Source organism: Aythya fuligula, chromosome 4 (assembly GCF_009819795.1).
Source record: "Aythya fuligula isolate bAytFul2 chromosome 4, bAytFul2.pri, whole genome shotgun sequence".
NCBI classification, from domain to species: domain Eukaryota; kingdom Metazoa; phylum Chordata; class Aves; order Anseriformes; family Anatidae; genus Aythya; species Aythya fuligula.
In genome coordinates this window covers 76,276,774-76,295,938 of record NC_045562.1, presented here as the reverse complement: position 1 = coordinate 76,295,938, position 19,165 = coordinate 76,276,774, and the positions used below count along the sequence as shown (strand labels likewise).

General features: G+C 63.0%; 2 protein-coding genes across 2 annotated transcripts; one reads left to right on the top strand and one right to left on the bottom strand.

Annotated features, from left to right (window-relative positions):
- The first annotated feature begins 1,957 nt into the window (after positions 1–1,957).
- NAGK (N-acetylglucosamine kinase) lies at positions 1,958–4,595 on the top strand. Its single transcript, XM_032186914.1, has 10 exons — positions 1,958–1,986; positions 2,290–2,374; positions 2,509–2,607; positions 2,683–2,824; positions 2,932–3,042; positions 3,124–3,236; positions 3,336–3,423; positions 3,747–3,844; positions 4,120–4,198; positions 4,368–4,595. Exons 1-10 carry the CDS (start codon positions 1,958–1,960, stop codon positions 4,553–4,555), a joined length of 1,032 nt encoding a protein of 343 aa, XP_032042805.1. The 3' UTR covers positions 4,556–4,595.
- Positions 4,596–7,906: 3,311 nt separating this feature from the next.
- PAIP2B (poly(A) binding protein interacting protein 2B) lies at positions 7,907–15,523 on the bottom strand. Its single transcript, XM_032186807.1, has 4 exons — positions 15,502–15,523; positions 11,804–11,955; positions 10,676–10,828; positions 7,907–8,127 (listed from the first exon to the last, which is right to left on the bottom strand). Exons 2-4 carry the CDS (start codon positions 11,942–11,944, stop codon positions 8,071–8,073), a joined length of 351 nt encoding a protein of 116 aa, XP_032042698.1. The 5' UTR covers positions 11,945–11,955; positions 15,502–15,523; the 3' UTR covers positions 7,907–8,070.
- Between the last annotated feature and the right edge of the window lie 3,642 nt (positions 15,524–19,165).

The window sequence follows — 19,165 nt, the reverse complement described above, 5'->3', positions numbered from 1 at the left end:
CAGCTCCCCGCAGCAGGTACTGGGGGGGTCTGGCTGCAGGTTTCCGCTCCGGGACCCCCCCAAAAAGTGCTTGGGAAGGAGCCAGGCGGGGACTCCAGACTAACAAAGTGCCCCCCAACACCCCCACCCCCCCCAAAATACCTCCACCCCCCCAATCTCTCTGCCCCCCCAGCATCTCCAGCCCCGTGCAGAGCATGGGGGCCATAGTCCCAGTCCCACCCGTTCCTTTTTACCACGCTGGGGGCGCAGCACATCCCCCCCCCCCCAGAAGAAGCTCCCCCTCGCTGGGAACCCCCCCCAGGTCCCCGACACCCCCCACCCCCTGTGCGTCCCCCATGGGTGCTGTAGGTGAACCCCCAGGCTGGGGGGGCCACCAGTGCCCAACTGGGCTGGGCGCTGGGCTGGGGGCTCCTCTTGGTGCCCCCCCACGTCCGTAGGACCCCCCCCCAGCCGCAGCACCGCTGGGCCGTGTGCGTGGTGCAGAGGGGCTCCAGCCCGCGAGCCCCCTCCCCACGCCGGGCCCCTGTCCCCGTGCACCCGTCGCCGCCTTCTCCACCTCCTCCTCCCTGCCCCATTTCCTTGCGCTCGCTCTTTCTGTTGTGAGGTGCCCCCCATCCATCCGTCCGTCCGTCCGTCCGTCTGTCCATCCATCCCTCCATCCATCCCATTATCTGTCTGTCTGTCCATCCCTCAACCCCTCAACCCCTCCACCCATCCCTCCATCCATCTGTCCGTCCGTCTGTCCATCCATTCATCCCTCCATCCATCTCATTATCTGTCTGTCTGTCCACTCATCCATCCATCCATCCATCCATCCATCCAACCCTCCATCCATCCGTCCGTCCGTCCATCCATCCGTCTGTCCATCCATCCATCCCTCCATCCACCCCATTGTCTGTCTGTCCATCCCTCCATGCATCCATCCATCCTATTATCCACCCCATTATCCATCTGTCCATCTGTCCACCCATCCCTCCGTCCATCCATCCATCCGCCCATCCATCCCATTATCCGTCTGTCTGTCCATCCCTCCATCCCTCTATCCCTCGATCCATCCCTCCATCCATCTGTCCATCCATTCATCCCTCCATTCATCCCTCCATCCATCCCATTATCTGTCTGTCTGTCCACCCATCCCTCCCTCCATCCATCCATCCATTCCTCCACCCATCCATCTGTCCATCTGTCTGTCCATCCATCCATCCATCCATTCATCCATCCATCCATCCCATTATCCGTCTGTCCGTCCATCCCTCCATCCCTCTATCCCTCCACCCATCTGTCTGTCCGTCCATCCATCCATCCACCCATCCCTCTATCCCTCCATCCATCCCATTATCCGTTTGTCCATCCCTCCCTCCCTCTCTCCCTGCATCCCTCCATCCCTCCATCCATCCGTCCGTCCGTCTGTCCATCCCTCCATCCATCCCATTACCTGTCTGTCCGTCCACCTATCCCTCCCTCCATCCACCCATCCCATTATCCATCTGTTTGTCTGTCCGTCCATCCCTTCATCCATCCATCCACGCCCCCACCCCCCCCCCACCCATCCCATTATCCGTCTGTCTGTCCGTCCGTCCATCCCAACGCCCCCATCCCCGCAGTCCCCACGTTTGGGCCGGGTGCTGGGGGGGGGCGCTTCCCCTGCCCCTGCCCCTGCCCCTGGCCCCTGACGCGGGGGGGGCCACCGGGCTCTGGGGACCGGGCACCGGGGGGGGGGGGGGCAACAACCGGGGGGTCCCCCCCTTGTGCTGCGATCCGAGCCTGGAGTTTGGGGGCTCGGGGGGGGGGGGGGTCCGTGGTGCCGTGTCCCTGCCACCCCCGTGTCCCGGCGCCGCCCCCCCCCCGCCTCCCGGGCGCGGCTTCTCGCGGGGGGGCCGGACCGGGGCGGAGCGGGGCGGAACGGGGCGGAACGGGGAAGGGGTGGCCACGGGGTGGGGGGGGGGGGGCCGGCGCCATGGCCGCGCTGTTCGGCGGCGTGGAGGGGTGAGAGGCTGCGGGGGGGGGGCCGGACCCACGCCCCTAAACCTCTCCTGACCCCCCCCATTGCTTACAACCCCCCCCCGCTGTTTGCCCCCCCCCGCTGCTTGCGCCCCCCGTGCGCCCCCGTGCGCCCCCGTGCGCCCCTGGTGCCCCTTGGGGAGGTCGCGGTGCAGGGTCCCGGGGGGGGTAAAAGCCGGATCCGTAGCCCCCACCCTAGGGATCCCCACCTGGGGGGGTCATTGGGGGGGTCATTGAGGGGGTGGCAGCAGCGCAGGGCCCGGCAGTGACCCCCCCGTGTCCCCACAGAGGGGGCACCCACTCCCGGGTGGTGCTGGTGGCGGCGGACGGCCGTGTCCTGGCCGAGGCGGAGGGGCCCTGCACCAACCACTGGGTAAGCACAATTTGGGGGGGGGGGTCCCCCAAACCCCGAGGTGACGGTGGAGGAGCTGGGGGCCGTGGGGTGCCCCCCCCCCACCCATGGGGGTGCTGGCGGGGGGCTCAGTGCTGCTCCCCGGGGTGCCCAAGCTGGTCGGCGCCGCGGCGTGCGCGGAGAGGATCCAGGAGCTGGTGAGCGAGGCCAAGCGCAGGGCAGGCGTGGACCCAAAGGTGCCTCTCCGCTCGCTGGTGAGCCCCCATCCTCACCCATTCCGCCCCCCCAAAGTGTCCCCCCTGCTCTGGGTGACGTCCCCGTGGTGGCAGGGGCTGTCCCTGAGCGGGGGGGACCAGGAGGATGCCATTGCCCTGCTGCTGGCGGAGCTGCGCCGCCGCTTCCCGTGCCTGAGCCAGAGTTATCACCTCACCTCCGACGCCCTGGGGGCCATGGCCACCGCCACCGACCGTGGTATGGGAAGGCCCCGGGGGGGGTGATTAAATTCCCCAAGGGTTGACCTTGTGGGGCGTTGTATGGGGCGGGGGGTGCCGGTGTCCCCAACGCTGTCCCCACCGCAGGCGGCATCGTGCTGATCTCGGGCACCGGCTCCAACTGCAAGCTCATCAACCCCGACGGCTCGCAGACGGGCTGCGGCGGCTGGGGGCACATGCTGGGCGACGAAGGCTCCGGTGAGGAGGAGGAAGGGGGCTCGGGGAAGGGGTTTGGGTTGTTGTTGGGGGGGGGGCTCACGTCGGTTGCGCGCCCTGCAGCCTACTGGATCGCGCACCAGGCGGTGAAGACGGTTTTCGACTGCATGGACAACCTGCAGGAGCCGCCGCATGACGTCGGGCACGTCAAGCAGGCCATGTTCCAGTACTTCCAGGTGCCAAACTGGGGGCTCGGGGGGGGTCCCAGCATCGTTCAGGGCTCATTGGGGGGGGTCCCAGCATCGCGCAGGGCTCACCACAGGGCCCTGCCCCAGGTCTCGGACAGGTTGGGGCTCCTGACGCATCTCTACCGCACCTTCGAGAAGGCCAAGTTTGCGGGGTTTTGCCAGATCCTGGCAGCGGGTAGGGCACCGTGCGGGGCTGGGTTTGGGCCCCAAAGCGGGTGGTGGCAGCCCCGTGGGGGGGCGCAGTCGGGGTTGCCACGCTGGGTGCCCACCGGGGACCTCCCCGCGTCCCTCGCTGCTGGCCCCTTTGCCCCTCGCGGCCCCCAGCACCCCAATTCCCTGCCCCATCGCTGCCCTTTGCCCCGAGCGCCCTCTGCCCCTCAAGCGATGGGGAGCGGCCGTCGGGGTGGGGACGGGTGCCAGTGAGCATGGGGACACCGTGAGCTGTCCCCATCCCCGTCCCCGACCCTGTCCCCACCCCGCTGCCCCTCTCGGTGCCAGGTGCCCAGGCAGGGGACCCTCTGTGCTGCCACATCTTCAGCAAGGCCGGGGAGGTGCTGGCTCGCCACGTGGTCGCCGTGCTGCCCAAAATCCACGAGGTGAGAGGTGGGGGACGGGGACATCCCCCACTCCTGTCCCCAGGGTGCTTGGGGGGGGGCTGCGGGACCCCCTGCTCCTGATGCGCCATCGGCACGGTGCCCAGGAAGCTGCTTGGAGCAGGGGTCTCCTGGCCCTTGGGGGGGTCTCCGGGTCACCTGGGGGGGCCTCTAGGTCTTGGGATCTCCTGGCCCTGGGGTTTTTTGGGCCCCGGGGGTCTCCTGGCCCCATTTCCCCCCCACGGAGGGGGCTGAGCCGCCGCCTGCTCCCCGCGCAGAGCCTGTTCCAGGGGGAGCTGGGGCTCCCCATCGTCTGCGTGGGCTCCGTCTGGAACAGCTGGGACCTGATGAGGGAAGGTGAGCGGGGGCACGGGGGGTGCCCCACACCCCGTGGGAGCTCCACGTGTCCCCCCGAGCCCCCTGGTGACAGTGGGGGCAGGATGGGACCCTCCCCATGGGGGACTCCCTCGCCTCCCGGGGGTCCCGGTGGCTCCTGCCACCCCAAAACCTCCGTCCCCTTGTGTAGGATTTGTCCGGGTGCTGGCGCAGGCTCGGGGGGAGCGTCCCGGGGGTCCTTTCACCCATTTCAGCCTCCTGAAGCTGAGGCAGTCGTCGGCGCTGGGGGGGGCCAGCCTGGGGGCCAAGAGCATCGGGCAGGCGCTGCCCCTGGACTACGCCGCCAACGTGGACGTCTTCTACAGCCACCGCTTCTAGAGGGGGATTTTTGGGGGGGTTTTGTACAATAAAAGGAAGGAAGGAGCCGAGCCGCTGCCTGCACGGTGCGTCGGGGCCGAGGGGGAGGAGGAGGAAGAGGAGGAGGAAGGCTCCTGATGGCCACAATGCGCTCCGGGCGCAAGGTGCCACCGGTGGCCACCAGCTCTGAGTGGTGGTGGTCCCCTTGTCACCGTGGTCCTGGTGCAGCTGCCACGAGGAAGGGGCCAGGTCAGACCCCGGGGCAGGGTCTGAAGCTGTCCTTGGGGGTGTTTGGGGGGACACGGGGGGCTATGGGGCCACCCCGCTGTGGTGCCCACGAGCCCTGGGGAGATGCAGGCACGGGGAGGTTGTGGCCGGGCACGTGGCGTCCGCTGGGGCTGGGGTAAGGGCTGGGGTTGGGCTGGAGGAGGAAGGAAAGGGAAAAAAAAAAAAAGGGGTGGGGAGACAGAGGAGGGGACGAAATGAAAATAAGGGGGAAAAAAAAAAGGGGAGAGAGCGAAGGGGAAAAAAATAGGGGAGAGAGCAAAGGGGAAAATAAAGGGGGAAGAGAGAGAGCAAAGGGGACAAGGGGGATAAGAGGAAAAGGGGGATAAGAGGAAAAGGGGGAAGGAAGAAAACAAGACAATTATTTTCCGTGGATTTTGGGTGGGCTGGGGAGGAATTGGCCCCTCCAGGCTGGACGGGAGGTGCGGGCGCTCTCCGTGGGGCTCTGCTGCAAGGCGCAGCCCGATGGGGCTGCTTTTTGTCTGCTTCCAGGCTGGGAATCGCCTCCTTTGGCTTCCCAAATGGGTTCCTGGCTTGGTTTGGGTTGGTTTGGGTTGGTTTTGGTGCTGCAGGTCTCGTGTCTGCTCACGGGGAGGAGGAAAACCGCGCGGGGCCGAGGCGCGTGGCACCGAGCTGGCACCGAGCTCACCCAGGGCAGATTCCTGCACTCCTCAATTCCAAACCATTTTTATTTCTCATAAATCCGTGTCCAAAATTTACAGCACGTCACCGGAAGGTCGTTTTGTAGCTTGCTTTGTGGTTTTTTTTTGGGTAAGAAATCAAACAGAAACCAAGAAAATAAAAGGCAGGGGGTGCGCACCGAGCTACGGATACACCAAAGGCTCCGAGCCCGCGGGCTGGGGGCAGCTGAGGGGTGCTGGGGGGCAGCAGGGGCGGTGCTGCGGGCACCAAAATGCCCCAAAATCTGGCGGCGGTGCTCGGGGGCACCAAAATGCCCCAAAATCTGGCGGTGGTGCTCGGGGGCACCAAAATGCCCCAAAATCTGGCGGTGGTGCTCGGGGGCACCAAAATACCCCGAAATCTGGCGGTGGTGCTCAGCCCCGTACCGGTTTGGGGACGGGGGGCTGCGCGCCCCGCGGCGTGCCGAGCTCCCCGGCTGCGTGCTGGGTTGCTGTGGGGGCGAGTTTCCACCTCTGCAGCCCCCCAGGGATGGGTAAGCCCCTCCCCAATTAACCGGTGTGGTTAATTAAAGGGAATGGTTTTGGGGGTACCGCACTCGGGGTGGCCGTGCCGGAGCCCCCTGCCCCAAATTGCCGCCCCCGTGGGCACTGCGGGCAGCAGGGGGACGCTGCCCTCGCCCCCCCCCCAGCCTGCCCCGTGGCCTCGCCCCCGGCCCCAAAAGCGGGCTCTGCCCTCCCTCGACCCCAAAATTGGCCCCTGGAGGAGGTGTCTGCTCTCCAAGGGGCAGCAGGGGGGGGGGAAAGGGCTCCCGGGAGGTGCAAGCCCATGGCTGGTACCTGTGGAGTATGGGGGTGATGGGGGGGTCCTCACCTTTATAGGGGGTCTTCCCCTTTATAGGGGGTCCTCCCCTTTATGGGGGGTCCTCCCCTTTATGGGGGGGGTCCTCCTCTTTATAGGGGGTCCTCCCTTTTATAGGGGGGCCCTCTCCTTTATAGAGGGGTCCTCCCTTTCATAGGGGGGTCCTCTCCTTTACAGGAGGGGGCCTCTCCTTTATGGGGGGTCCTCCCCTTTATAGGGGGTCCTCCGTTTTATAGGGGCCCTCTCCTTTAATAGGGGGTCCTTCCCTTTACAGGGGGTCCTCCCTTTTATATGGGGGTCCTCTCCTTTATAGGGGGTTCTCCCCTTTACAGGGGTGTCCTCTCCTTTATAGGGGGTCCTCCCTTTTATACGGAGGCCCTCTCCTTTACAGGGGGGGTCCTCTCCTTTATAGGGGGGTCCTCCTCTTTATAGGGGCTCCTCCCTTTTATAGGGGGACCCTCACCTTTATAGGGAGATCCTCTCCTTTATAGGGGGTCCTCCCCTTTACAGGGGGGTCCTCTCCTTTATGGGAGGGGTCCTCCCCTTTGTAGGGGGTCCTCTCCTTTATAGGGGGTCCTTCCCTTTTGTAGGGCGGGTCTCTCCTTTATAGGGGGTCCTCCCCTTTATGGGGGGGTCCTCTCCTTTATAGGAGGTCCTCCCTTTTATAGGGGGACCCTCTCCTTTATAGAGGGGTCCTCCCCTTTATAGGGGGGTCCTCCCGTTTATGGGGGGGTCCTCTCCTTCACAGGGGGTCCTTCCCTTTACAGGGGGGGTCCTCCCTTTTATAGGGGCCCCCTCCTTTACAGGGGGCTCCTCGCCTTTATAGGGGGGTCCCCTCCTTTATAGGGAGGTCCTCCCCTTTATTTGGGGGTCCTCCCCTTTATAGGGGGTCCTCCCCTTTATTTGGGGGTCCTTTCCTTTATAGGGGGTCCCCTCCTTTATAGGGGCTCCTCCCTTTTACAGGGGCTCCTCTCCTTTCCCAGGGGGGCTGCTGGAGACCAGCTCCGTGCTCTCTGCTCTGCCCCACGCCTGAGCAGGGGCCGCGTTCGGTTCTTTTGGGATTGATTTCGAGGAGAAGCGAAGGTGCAGACGCCTGTGATGCCGGGTAAGCTCGAGGGGAAATATTTTTTTTTAAGGGCAACGTGCTGTATGGCAGAAGCTCTGCCCCCAAAAGTGGGAAGGGGCCGGGGGGTGCAGGTCTCCGTGCCGCAGGGGCGCCCAGGACCCTCCAGGCACGCAGGGTGCTGCCCCCTCAGCACCCACCCCAGGGATTTGGGGTGTACCCAAATCCCAGCACCCACCCCAGGGATTTGGGGTGCGCAGAAGGCTTCTCCTGGCCTTCAGCTACGGAAATCCTAAGGGAAAAATGAGGAGCCCCCGTGGCTTTGGGGTGGGCAGGGACCCCCCCCAAAACCAAACCGTACCCGGCGAGGGGCCGCGGCGCAGCCGGATTCCGGCACGGACCTGAGGGCTGCGAGTCCGAGGAAGCCAAAAACCACCCCAAAAAGTGCCAGACGATGCCAAGGTGTTTTTAAAAAAAAAAAAAAATAAAAAATAAAAAAAAAAAAAAAAAAAAAAGGAAAAAAAAAGGAACTGGAAAAAGGGAAAAAAAAAAAGGAAGTGGAAGCGCGGAGCGAGATCCCGCCGCAGAGCGCGGTGGCTCCCGGCCCCCCCCTGGCCCCCCAGCGCTGTCCCCAACAGAAATGGGGACACGGGGACAGGGGGACACAGTCTGTGCTCAAGCCCCCCCCTCAGTACTTCACCCCGGGTACGAATTCCTTGGCGTCCGGGTTCAGGTTGCTTTTGCTCTGCGGGAGAAGCAGGAGGGGGGGGTCACCAAAAGCAGCGCCCCCCCGGCGAGCGCTGCGTCCCCCCCCCGCGGACCCGTCCCCGATTTTTGGGGTTCTGCCGTGGGTTTCCACGCACAAAAAGCCTCCCCCAGCCCCCCCCGCGCCCCTCGAGGTGCTGCTTGAGGGGTGGCAGCTCCGAGGGGTGCGCTCCCAGGCAGGGTTTTGGGGGGAGATTTTGGGGACCCCCCCCCCCCGTCTCCGGAGCTGCGAGGTGCCTGCAGCTGCACCGAGCACTGCTGGCAGCAGAGGGAGGCAAAGCAGCTCCAAAAATACCAGTACGTGAACTGGGAGCTCCAAAAATACCAGTACATGAACTGGGAGCTCCGTCAATACCAGTACATGAACTGGGAGCTCCGTCAATACCAGTACATGAACTGGGAGCTCCGTAAATACCAGTACATGAACTGGGAGCTCCAAAAATACCAGTATGTGAACTGGGAGCTCTGTCAATACCAGTACATGAACTGGGAGCTCTGTAGATACCAGTACATGAACTGGGAGCTCTGTCAATACCAGTACATGAACTGGGAGCTCCGTAAATACCAGTACATGAACTGGGAGCTCCGTAAATACCAGTACGTGAACTGGGAGCTCCGTCAATACCAGTACATGAACTGGGAGCTCTGTCAATACCAGTACATGAACTGGGAGGTCCATAAATACCAGTACCATGAACTGGGTGCTTTATAAATACCAGTACATGAACTGGGAGCTCTGTAGATACCAGTACATGAACTGGGAGCTCTGTCAATACCAGTACATGAACTGGGAGCTCCGTAAATACCAGTACATGAACTGGGAGCTCCGTAAATACCAGTACGTGAACTGGGAGCTCTGTCAATACCAGTACATGAACTGGGAGCTCCATAAATACCAGTACGTGAACTGGGAGCTCTGTAAATACCAGTATGTGAACTGGGAGCTCTGTAAATACCAGTACATGAACTGGGAGCTCCATAAATACCAGTACATGAACTGGGAGCTCCATAAATACCAGTACATGAACTGGGAGCTCTGTCAATACCAGTACATGAACTGGGAGCTCTGTCAATACCAGTACATGAACTGGGAGCTCTGTCAATACCAGTACGTGAACTGGGAGCTCTGTCAATACCAGTACATGAACTGGGAACTCCGTAAATACCAGTACGTGAACTGGGAGCTCCATCAATACCAGTACATGAACTGGGAGGTCCATAAATACCAGTACCATGAACTGGGTGCTTTATAAATACCAGTACATGAACTGGGAGCTCTGTAGATACCAGTACATGAACTGGGAGCTCTGTCAATACCAGTACATGAACTGGGAGCTCTGTAAATACCAGTACATGAACTGGGAGCTCCGTAAATACCAGTACATGAACTGGGAGCTCCGTCAATACCAGTACATGAACTGGGAGCTCCGTAAATACCAGTACATGAACTGGGAGCTCCGTCAATACCAGTACATGAACTGGGAGCTCCGTAAATACCAGTACATGAACTGGGAGCTCTGTAAATACCAGTACATGAACTGGGAGGTCCATAAATACCAGTACGTGAACTGGGTGCTTTATAAATACCAGTACATGAACTGGGAGCTCCGTAAATACCAGTACATGAACTGGGAGCTCTGTCAATACCAGTACATGAACTGGGAGCTCCGTAAATACCAGTACGTGAACTGGGAGCTCTGTCAATACCAGTACATGAACTGGGAGCTCTGTCAATACCAGTACATGAACTGGGAGCTCCGTAAATACCAGTACATGAACTGGGAGCTCTGTCAATACCAGTACATGAACTGGGAGCTCTGTCAATACCAGTACATGAACTGGGAGCTCTGTCAATACCAGTACATGAACTGGGAGCTCCGTAAATACCAGTACATGAACTGGGAGCTCCGTAAATACCAGTACATGAACTGGGAGCTCTGTCAATACCAGTACATGAACTGGGAGCTCCGTAAATACCAGTACATGAACTGGGAGCTCCGTAAATACCAGTACGTGAACTGGGAGCTCTGTCAATACCAGTACATGAACTGGGAGCTCCGTCAATACCAGTACATGAACTGGGAGCTCCGTAAATACCAGTACATGAACTGGGAGCTCTGTAGATACCAGTACATGAACTGGGAGCTCCGTAAATACCAGTACCATGAACTGGAAGCTCTGTCAATACCAGTACATGAACTGGGAGCTCTGTAAATACGAATACCATCAACTGGGAGCTCTGTAGATACCAGTACATGAACTGGGAGCTCTGTAAATACCAGTACACGCACTGGGTGCACCCCAGAGATCCCAGCTCCGGCCAAAAGGCACAGAAAGGTCCCCAGCAGGGAACCCCCCGTGGGTGCGAACCCACAGCCCCGTTCCTACCCCAACTGGTTATGGGATGTTTGCACCTTGAGGGATTTCCCCCAAAACGGGCGCCCGTGCGCAAAGCTCCCCAAACACCCCGAGGGGCTCATTTTGATGCCCGGGGGGGGGTGGGGGGTGGGGGGGCAGCTCCCCCTTACCAGGATGTCCTCCGAAGCGTGGCCGTCGGCGACCCCGTTGAGCTGCTGCTGGGGCAGATCTCGGGAGGGGATGAACCAGTCCCGGTCCTCTTCCTCCAGCATCTCCTGGAAGCAGCGGTCCAAAAACTCCTGCTCCTGCAGCTCCTCCTCCACCTGCCCAAAAAAAAAGCCCTGGGGGAAGCGCAGAGCCGGGTGCCCCCCCCCCACAAGGTGCCAGCCCCGATTTGGCACAAATCAGGGCACCCACCGCACCCCGGGGCCCCATCAGCTCCCCAAAACGCTCCCCAAAATTTGAGGGGTCTCCGCGTAGCAGGAGGGGATTTCGGTGCCGTGGGGTCACCTCCCTTAACCCATCGCTTGGAGCCGGGCTGAATTTCCTCGGGGAGGTGTTAAAAGTGATCACGAGCGAGCGAAAAAGCCCCCAAAACCGCCCCGATTTCTGGAGAGCCTCCGTGCGCCAGCCCCAGGAGGCAGTTCTGGCCCCAAAAGCCACCCCACGTCCCCGCCAAGCCACCCCAAACCCTCCCCACAGCCGGGTTTCCAGCGGCCCTCCTGGAAAATGCGCAGAGAGACCCCAAAAGCGATTGTGGGGATGTTTTGGGGGGGACACTTCTTATAGGGGAGGGAGGCTCTGCCCTAAGCTGGACCCCTGCCCGACACCGAGCGAGGGGGGGAGGAATTGGGGGAGGAATTGGGGGGGGAATTGGGGGAAGAATTGGGGGAGGAATTGGGGAAGGAATTGGGGAAGGAATCGGGGCAGGAGTTTGGGGAGGAATTGGGAAAGGAATTGGGGGAGGAATTGGGGCAGGAGTTTGGGGAGGAATTGGGAAAGGAATTGGGGGAGGAATTGGGGAAGGAATTGGGGGAGGAATTGGGGGAGGAATTGGGGGAGGAATTGGGGAAGGAATCGGGGCAGGAGTTTGGGGAGGAATTGGGGGAGGAATTGGGGGAGGAATTGGGGGAGGAATTGGGGGAGGAATTGGGGCAGGAATGGGGGCAGGAATGGGGGAGGAATTGGGGCAGGAATTGGGGTGAGGAATCGGGGCAGCTTCTCCTCCGCTCTGCCCTCTCCCCCCCTTCGCCCCCAGAACTGTGGGGCCGTGGCCTCCCCCCCCCCAAATCTCTCACCTGCCTGTCGAAGTCCTCCTCGTTCTCCATCCACATGTACTCAGCGAAGGGGTTTTTCTCCTTCTCCCCGTGCCCGTTCCCGTTCCCGACCTGCTCCTCCGTGGTTTTGGGGCCGGGCGCCGCGGTGCCGGAGCCATTCATCGTCCCTGCCTCTGGGAGGAAAGGCACCGGGGAGGGGGGGTTGTAGGGTGGGGTTTGGGGGGGTGTTTGAGGGGGGTTGTGGGGTGGTTTTTGGGGGGGTGAGGCCCCGGGTGGCTCGCGGGTGCTGCGCTTCCAGGAGCCACCTCAGCCGGGAGGCAACGGGGCAAGCGCGGCAGGACCCGTGCCCCAAAGGGAACCCCCTGCCCCAAAAGGAACCCCCCTGTCCCAAGGGGAACCCCCTACTCCAAGGTGAGCCCCCCTGCTCCAAGGGGAACCCCTTGCCCCAAAGGGAACCCCCTGCCCCAAAGGGAATCCCCTGTCCCAAAGGGAACCCCTTACTCCAAGGGGAAGCCCCCTGCCCCAAAGGGAACCCCCTGCCCCAAGGGGATCCTCCTGCCCCAAGGGGTGACCCCTGCCCCAAAGGGAATCCCCTACTCCAAGGGGAACCCCCCTGCCCCAGAGGGAATCCCCCTTCTCCAAGGGGAACCCTCTGCTCTGAGGTGACCCCCCTGCCCCAAAGGGAACCCCCTACTCCAAGGGGAATCCCCTACTCTAAGGGGAACCCCCTACCCCAAGAGGAACCCCCCCTGCTCCTAGGGGAACCCCCCGCCCTAAAGGGAACCCCTGCCCCAAAGGGAACCCCCTACTCCAAGGGGAACCCCCTGCCCCAAAGGGAATCCCCTGCCCTAAAGGGAACCCCCTACTCCAAGGGGAACCCCTTGCCCCAAAGGGAACCCCCTGCCCCAAAGGGAATCCCCTGCCCTAAAGGGAACCCCCTACTCCAAGGGGAACCCCCTGCCCTAAAGGGAACCCCTTACTCCAAGGGGAATCCCCCTGCCCCAAAGGGAACCCCCTGCCCCCAGGGGGTGTCCTCCTTTTGGGGCCGTGTCCCCGCGTCCCCGCTGCCCGTTTTTATTTTCGGGGGGGCCATTCCACAGCCGTTCGCAATCTGTAGGGCCGGCCCCACCCTACAAGACGCCCGCAGCACCCAGCGGCTGTCGGAGCACCCAGCGCCCGCCTGATTTGGGGAGCTTTGGGGAGAATCCGGGCAGGATTTGGGGAGGATTCTGCAGCCCCACAGAAATCCGCGGTTATCGGGGCGGATCCGGAGGGATTTGGGGTTTTTCCAGCAGGAATCGGGGCTGGAGCCCACCAGCGGTGATGGGAACACGGTCGGTCCCCTAAAAGCCAGGAAGGGCTCGGCAGTTTGGTTTTCTTTTTGGGAAACTACCAAAAAACGCCGCTTTTGGGACCTTCTGACGGGGCCAAATGGGGTCAGAGGAGCCCCCTCCCGTCCCATGGGGGCACCTTGGGGTGCGGAGGGCTCGGCAACCCCATAAGGAGCCGGAATGGGATCCTAAAACCCCCCCCCGGGGGGCTCGAGGGCGTTGGTGAGAGGCTGGGGGGAGGAGGAGGAGGAGGAGGAAGGAGGAGCCGGCAGATCCCATACAGATCCCATACAGATCCCGTACAGATCCCATACAGCTTCCCATACAGATCCCATACAGCTGTGCCACCCTAAAGCTGGCCCCGAGCCCCCCCACACTCCGTTCCCAACCCCTCTCCCAGGCTCGAAGCCCCCCCGGGGCCGTTTTGGGGCTGTTTTGGGGCCGTTTTGGGGTCGTTTTGGAGACCCCCGGGGTCCCGGGGCCGTGCCGAGGGGCTCCGATTGCCACGGAGGCGGCGACCCCACAAACGGGGCTGCTTTTGGGGTCGTCCCCCCCCCAACTCCACGATCCCAAGCGGAGGCAGCCACGTGGCCGAAAAGCCGAGATTTTGGGCAAAGGGGAGCTCCGACAGCAGCGGGGGGGGGGGATAAAAAAACGGAACTTTTGGAGAGGGTTTTTTTCCCTTTTCCCCAGAAAATGAAGCCCAGTTCCCAGATGGGGCCTCGAGGACGGGCTCTGTGGGGTCCCCGGGGGCACCCCAAACCGGGCAGTGGGGCCGGGTGCTCCTGGCACCCCACAAGCCGGCAGCTTCGCCCCCCATGGGTGTAGGGTTTCTGCTCTTTTTGTAGGGTTTCTCTTCATTTTGTAGGGTTTCTGCTCTTTTTAAAGGGTTTCTGCTCTTTTTGTAGGGTTTCCGCTCTTTTTGTAGGGTTTCCGCTCTTTTTGTAGGGTTTCTCTTCTTTTTGTAGGGTTTTTGCTCTTTTTGTAGGGTTTCTGCTCTTTTTGTAGGGTTTCTCTTCTTTTTGTAGGGTTTCTGCTCTTTCTGAAGGGCTTCTGCTCTTTTTAAAGGGTTTCTGCTCTTTTTGCAGGGTTTCTGCTCTTTTTGTAGGGTTTCCGCTCTTTTTGTGGGGTTTCTGCTCTTTTTGAAGGGTTTCTGCCCTTTTTGTAGGGTTTATGCTCTTTTTGAAGGGTTTCTGCTCTTTTCCCTTTTTTTTTAGGGTAACGAAGCAGAGGGCATTTTTTGGGGCATTTCACACACATCCCCAACACCCAGCCCTAGGCACAGTGGGACCAGGATCCTCACAGGACCCAAACCCTAAATCCCATCGCCCAGCACCAAAGCTCACCCCACACCGATCCAGGGGCGCGGGCACCTCCCAGGCTCCGGAGCCCCAATTTCGGAGCCACCCCAATGCCGGGCCCCATTTAGGAAGCCCTAATCCCGAACAAGGAGTCCCCAAACCCGACGGTTCCGGGGTTAACACCCCATACCCTGCAGTGGGGACGCCGCGTCCCAGTGCCACGGTCATAAAAACGCTGCTTATGGGGCCGCTGGGGTCCTCTGCCCCTTATGGGGTCCTTGGGGTCCTCTTCTCCTTATAGGGCCCTTGGGGTTCTCTGCCCCTTTATGGGGCCGTCAGGGTTCTTTGCTTCCTATGGGGTTCTTGGGGTTCTTGGCTCCTTATGGGGCCTTTGGGGGTCCTCTGCCCCTTATAGGGTCAGTGGGGTTCTCTGCCCCTTATGGGGTCCTTGGGGTTCTCTGCACTTTATGGGGTCCTTTGCCCCTTATGGGGCCATTGCGGTCCTCTGCCCTTTATGGGGTCCTTGGGGTTCTCTGCCCCTTTATGGGGCTGTTGGAGGTCCTCTGCCCCTTATAGGGTCAGCGGGGTTCTCTGTTCCCTATGGGGTCTTCGGGTCCTCTGCCCTTTATGGGGTCGTTTGCTCCTTATGGGGTCACTGGGGTTCTCTGCCCCTTATGGGGTCTTCGGGGTCCTCTGCTCTTCATGGGGCTGTTGGGGGTTCTCTGCTCTTTATGGGATCCTTGGGGTTCTCTGCCCCTTTATGGGGCTGTTGGAGGTCCTCTGCCCTTTATGGGGTCCTCTGCCCCTTATAGGGTCAGCGGGGTCCTCTATTCCCTATGGGGTCCATGGGTTCCTCTGCCCCTTATGGGGTCCTTGGGGTCCTCAGCTCCTTATGGGGTCCTCGGGGTCCTCTGTTCCCTATGGGGCTTTTGGGGTCCTCTGCCCTTTATGGGGTCCTGGGGGTCCCCCGCTCCCTCTGGGTGCCCCCCCCCCCCCCCCAAGCCCCATCCCGGGACCTGGCCCCGCCCCCCCCGCCTGGCCCCGCCCCCCCCGCTCCCGGCGCCCCCCCCCCCGCCCCCCCCCGTACCTGCGGGGCCGCCGCCGCCGCCCGCCGCCGCCGCCGCCACCGGGGCCCCCCCCGGCCCCGCCCCGCCGCGCGCTCATTGGTCCGCCCCCGCGCCGGCCGGCCAATGAGGTTAAAGCGAGGGGGTGTGGCTTCGAGGGAGAGGGGCGGGGTCACGGCGCCGCTCGATGCTATTGGCCAGCGGGGCGTCGAGGGGGCGGGGCGGCGGAGGGTAAGCCCGCTCGCCCCGCCTCCCGGCTGTGCCGCCGCGCGATTGGGCGCGGGGATTGGCGTTCTGGCCAATGGGGAGGAGAGGCGGCGACAGGCCGCAGGTGATTGGCCGAGCGCGCGCGCCCCACGTGGGGCAGCGGGGGGGGGGGGGCAAAGAGCGGGGCGATGTAAACAACACCCCGCTGCCCTGATTGGCGGGCGGCGGCGCCCAATGGCAGGAGCCGTTACAAACACCCAAGAAGGGCGGAGCTGAGAGCGAGCCGCTGATTGGCGGAGGGCGGGCGAGGGCGGCGGGGCGGGGCCGCCGGTGGCGGCGGCTGTCACGTGGCGGGCGCGTGGCACCGGGGCTGCCCCCCCCGCCCTCCCCGGGGGTCACCCGGGGTCATCCGGGGTCACCCGGCCCCGCCCGCACCCCCCGAGGGGGTGACCCCCATGGGGGGGGGGGCAGCCCCCTCCCCGGTACCCCCCCCGGTAACCCCCGGTAACCCCCCCCCGGTGCCCCCCCCGGTGCCCCCAAGGGCGGGGCCGTGCCCCTCCCCGAGCCCCCTTTGGACGGCGCCGCCCCCCCCCGGGCCCCCGTTGCTCCCCTCCGAGATGCCGCCGGTGGGTGGCGGAGGCTCCGTGCCCCGGCAGAGGGGGCCCGGGACCCCCCCGGTTCTCCCCCCGGTGCCCCCCCCGGTGCCCCTCGACCCGTTCCGGCGGTGAGTGGGAGGGAACCGGAACGACCCCGGGCTGGGGAGGGGGGGGGAGAGAAAATTTCACGTCCCCGGGGGGTCCCAGGGGTTTACCGGGGCGTCCCGGTGGTTTACCGGGGGGGAGGGCACCGGGGATGGGGTTTACCGGGGGAGGGGGGCTTGGGGTCCCCCGTAGGACCGGGTTCGCCCCGTGGGGGGCTCACAGCACCGGCTCCGGACCCCCAGCCCCGTGCTGTGCCTGCCCCCGGTGCCCGCTGTTATACCGGGGGGGGCACCGGGGAACGGGGTTTACCGGGAGGGGGGGGTCGGGGTCACCCCCATGGGGGGCTCAAAGCACCGGACCCCTTCCCCGTGCTGTGCTGGCCCCCGGTATCATCCCCCGGTGCCCGGTGGGGGTCCCGGGGGGGGGGGGGGTGAGGTGCCACCCCCCGAGGTGTCACCGGGGCCACCGGTCCCGGTCCCGGGGTTCCCGAGGGCTCCTTGTATGGCCGGGCTGTGGGGCAGTAAAAATAACCCCGGGGTGGCACCGGGGGGGGGGGTCCACAGGTACCGGGTGTCCCCCCCGGTGTCCCTGCAGCCCCATCGGTGGCACCGTGACCCCACGGGGGCACCGAGGGGCCCGTCCCCGGGGCTCCCGGCAGCCCCCCCAAGGTCACTGAAGGCCGGCGGGGGCCCGGTGGGGGCCAGGGAATGTCACCAATGCGGCGGGACGGGGACACGGGGACATGGGGACAGCTCATCCCGGTCCCAGCTGCAGCCACAGGAATTTTAGGACCCACGGGGACACCGGGGGCCCCGTCCCGGGACGGGGGGGTGGCAGCCGGCAGCCCCCTGTACCCCGTCCCCTGCCCGCCACCTCCTCCTGGTTCCCGTTTGGGGCCGCTGGCTTTGGGTTCGGGCACGCTTCTCCCCCCTCTTCCCCGTCCCGTTGGCGTTTTGGGGTGGATTTGCGCCGTTTTGGGGTCATCCCTTTTTGGGCTGGGACCCGAGCCGTTTGCTGGCCCTTCCCAAACCGTGGTGGCCCTGCGCCCACCGGGGTCTGGCCCTCGACCCCCGGGGGGCACTGGGCTATGGGGCACGCGGGGAGGGGAGCGTGGCGGCGGCCGTTTGGGATCGCAGCGAGGAAATTTGGGCGTCGCTGGGAGCTGCTGAGCGGGCGCTAATCCCGGCGCCTGGCCCCGTGGCCGCTGGCCAAGCCCTTTTGGGACACTCTCGAGACGTTGACCCCGGGACGAAGCGGTGCCAGGGGTGGCCCTACAGGGACAGGACCCGGCACCGGGGCTGCTGGCTGGGTGGGCAGCACCGACACCGCGCCTCCCAGTTCTCCCAGTGCTCCCAGTACCCTCCGTCTGCCTGCGGGCACCCGCTGCCAGCCTCGTGCCGATGAGTTCACGCTGCTTAAATGCTGTCGGGACGTCCCAGGGCTCCTGTTGCAGCCACCGCCGTGCCCTGGGGTGCAGCAGGGGGCAGAGAGCAGAGCCCGGAGCTGCCCTTCCCGCTGTGATTTTGGGGGCTCCCAGCGCTGGGTTGATGCCCTGGCAGCATCAGCGACCCCTCCTCTGCCTGCTGCTGCTGCCAGGCCCAGGGTTTTATCTCCTGGCAGCCCCAAACACCTCGATCCCACGGATGATCCACCCCGGAGAGGCTGCGGGGATCCGGCCCGGCTGCGGTGCTCCCAGCTCAGAGGCACCATCTGCTGGGAATCCTCCCAGCCCGGAGCTCTGACAGCTCCAGGGCCGAGCAGGGAAACCAGCCGAGCAGGGAGGAAGCACATCTGCCCCAAAACAGGCTGTTTTTGCCCCAGAGATCAGGCCAGGAGCAGCAGCAGCACCCGTAGGGAACCGGATCCCAGCCCTGTGGAGCTCCCCTCCCCAGGCTCCCTCCTGCTGCTGATTTTGGCTTTTCTCGTTTGCTGGGCAGTTTCCAGCTCCCGTGAGCTCCTTTTGAAGCTTTTTGGGTGTATTTTTTTGGTGTTGGGGGGTCTGCAGGGACCCAATGTGCCGTGTCAGGTCGCAGCTGAAGCCATCAAACCCATTTCCAAGGGTGAAGTTTGGGAACACATCCAAACTGCCCCAAACTGGAGGTGGTTCAGGGGCAGCATCCGAGCCTTGGCTGTGGCCGGGACAGGGTCGGATCATCTGAAACTCCCCCAAAACCGTAAGATTTTGCCTCATATCCCTTTTGCCTCCCTGCGTTTTGCATCTCGCGACTTCTGCAGCTTCTGGCAGGAGCAGAGCTGGTGTCAGCAGGGCAGGGGCTGGCGGGGCTGTGTGAGCAGCCCGGGTGTTTACATTCCCCAAGCTTATTTAGCGTTTCCCTCCTAATGATGCCTTTTAAGACCACGCTTCTGTAATTGCTGCCGGGTGCTGAGCACCCGCGGGGACGGGGCACCCCTCTGCAGGCTGCTCCCTGTGCTCACCCCACACAACCAGGCACAAAAATCAGCATTTTTGGCTCATTTTCCTCTCATCGCACACCCTCCTGGGGCTTAATCCGCGCCTCCTCTCAGAGGAAAACCCCCTCAGGCAGCCGGGGAGGCCTCCAGGTGCTGGGGGCAGGAGGAATTTGGCTCCCTTGGAGGAATTTGCCTGCTTTGTGTTGGGAGCTTGGCGTGTTGTGACTCCAGCCGTTTTTTTTTTTTTTCTTATTTTTGGCTGTGTTTTTTCTCACAGCTGTCAGGGCAGCACCACCCGCAGGAGCAGCACAGCAGCGCTGAGCATTCATCTCAGCTTTTATTATGATTATTATTATTTTTTTATAAA

What these genes read in the sequence shown, in the direction of transcription:
- NAGK (XM_032186914.1), top strand. Translation starts at nt 1,958, where the DNA reads ATGGCCGCGCTGTTCGGCGGCGTGGAGGG. An exon ending in AGGTGCCTCTCCGCTCGCTG is followed by an intron (nt 2,608 to 2,682) that starts GTGAGCCCCCAT and finishes CCGTGGTGGCAG; the next exon opens with GGGCTGTCCCTGAGCGGGGG. An exon ending in CCATGTTCCAGTACTTCCAG is followed by an intron (nt 3,237 to 3,335) that starts GTGCCAAACTGG and finishes GCCCTGCCCCAG; the next exon opens with GTCTCGGACAGGTTGGGGCT.
- PAIP2B (XM_032186807.1), bottom strand. Translation starts at nt 11,944, where the DNA reads ATGAATGGCTCCGGCACCGCGGCGCCCGGCCCCAAAACCACGGAGGAG. An exon ending in AGGAGGACTTCGACAGGCAG is followed by an intron (nt 10,829 to 11,803) that starts GTGAGAGATTTG and finishes TTTTTTGGGCAG; the next exon opens with GTGGAGGAGGAGCTGCAGGA. An exon ending in ACGCTTCGGAGGACATCCTG is followed by an intron (nt 8,128 to 10,675) that starts GTAAGGGGGAGC and finishes CTTCTCCCGCAG; the next exon opens with AGCAAAAGCAACCTGAACCC.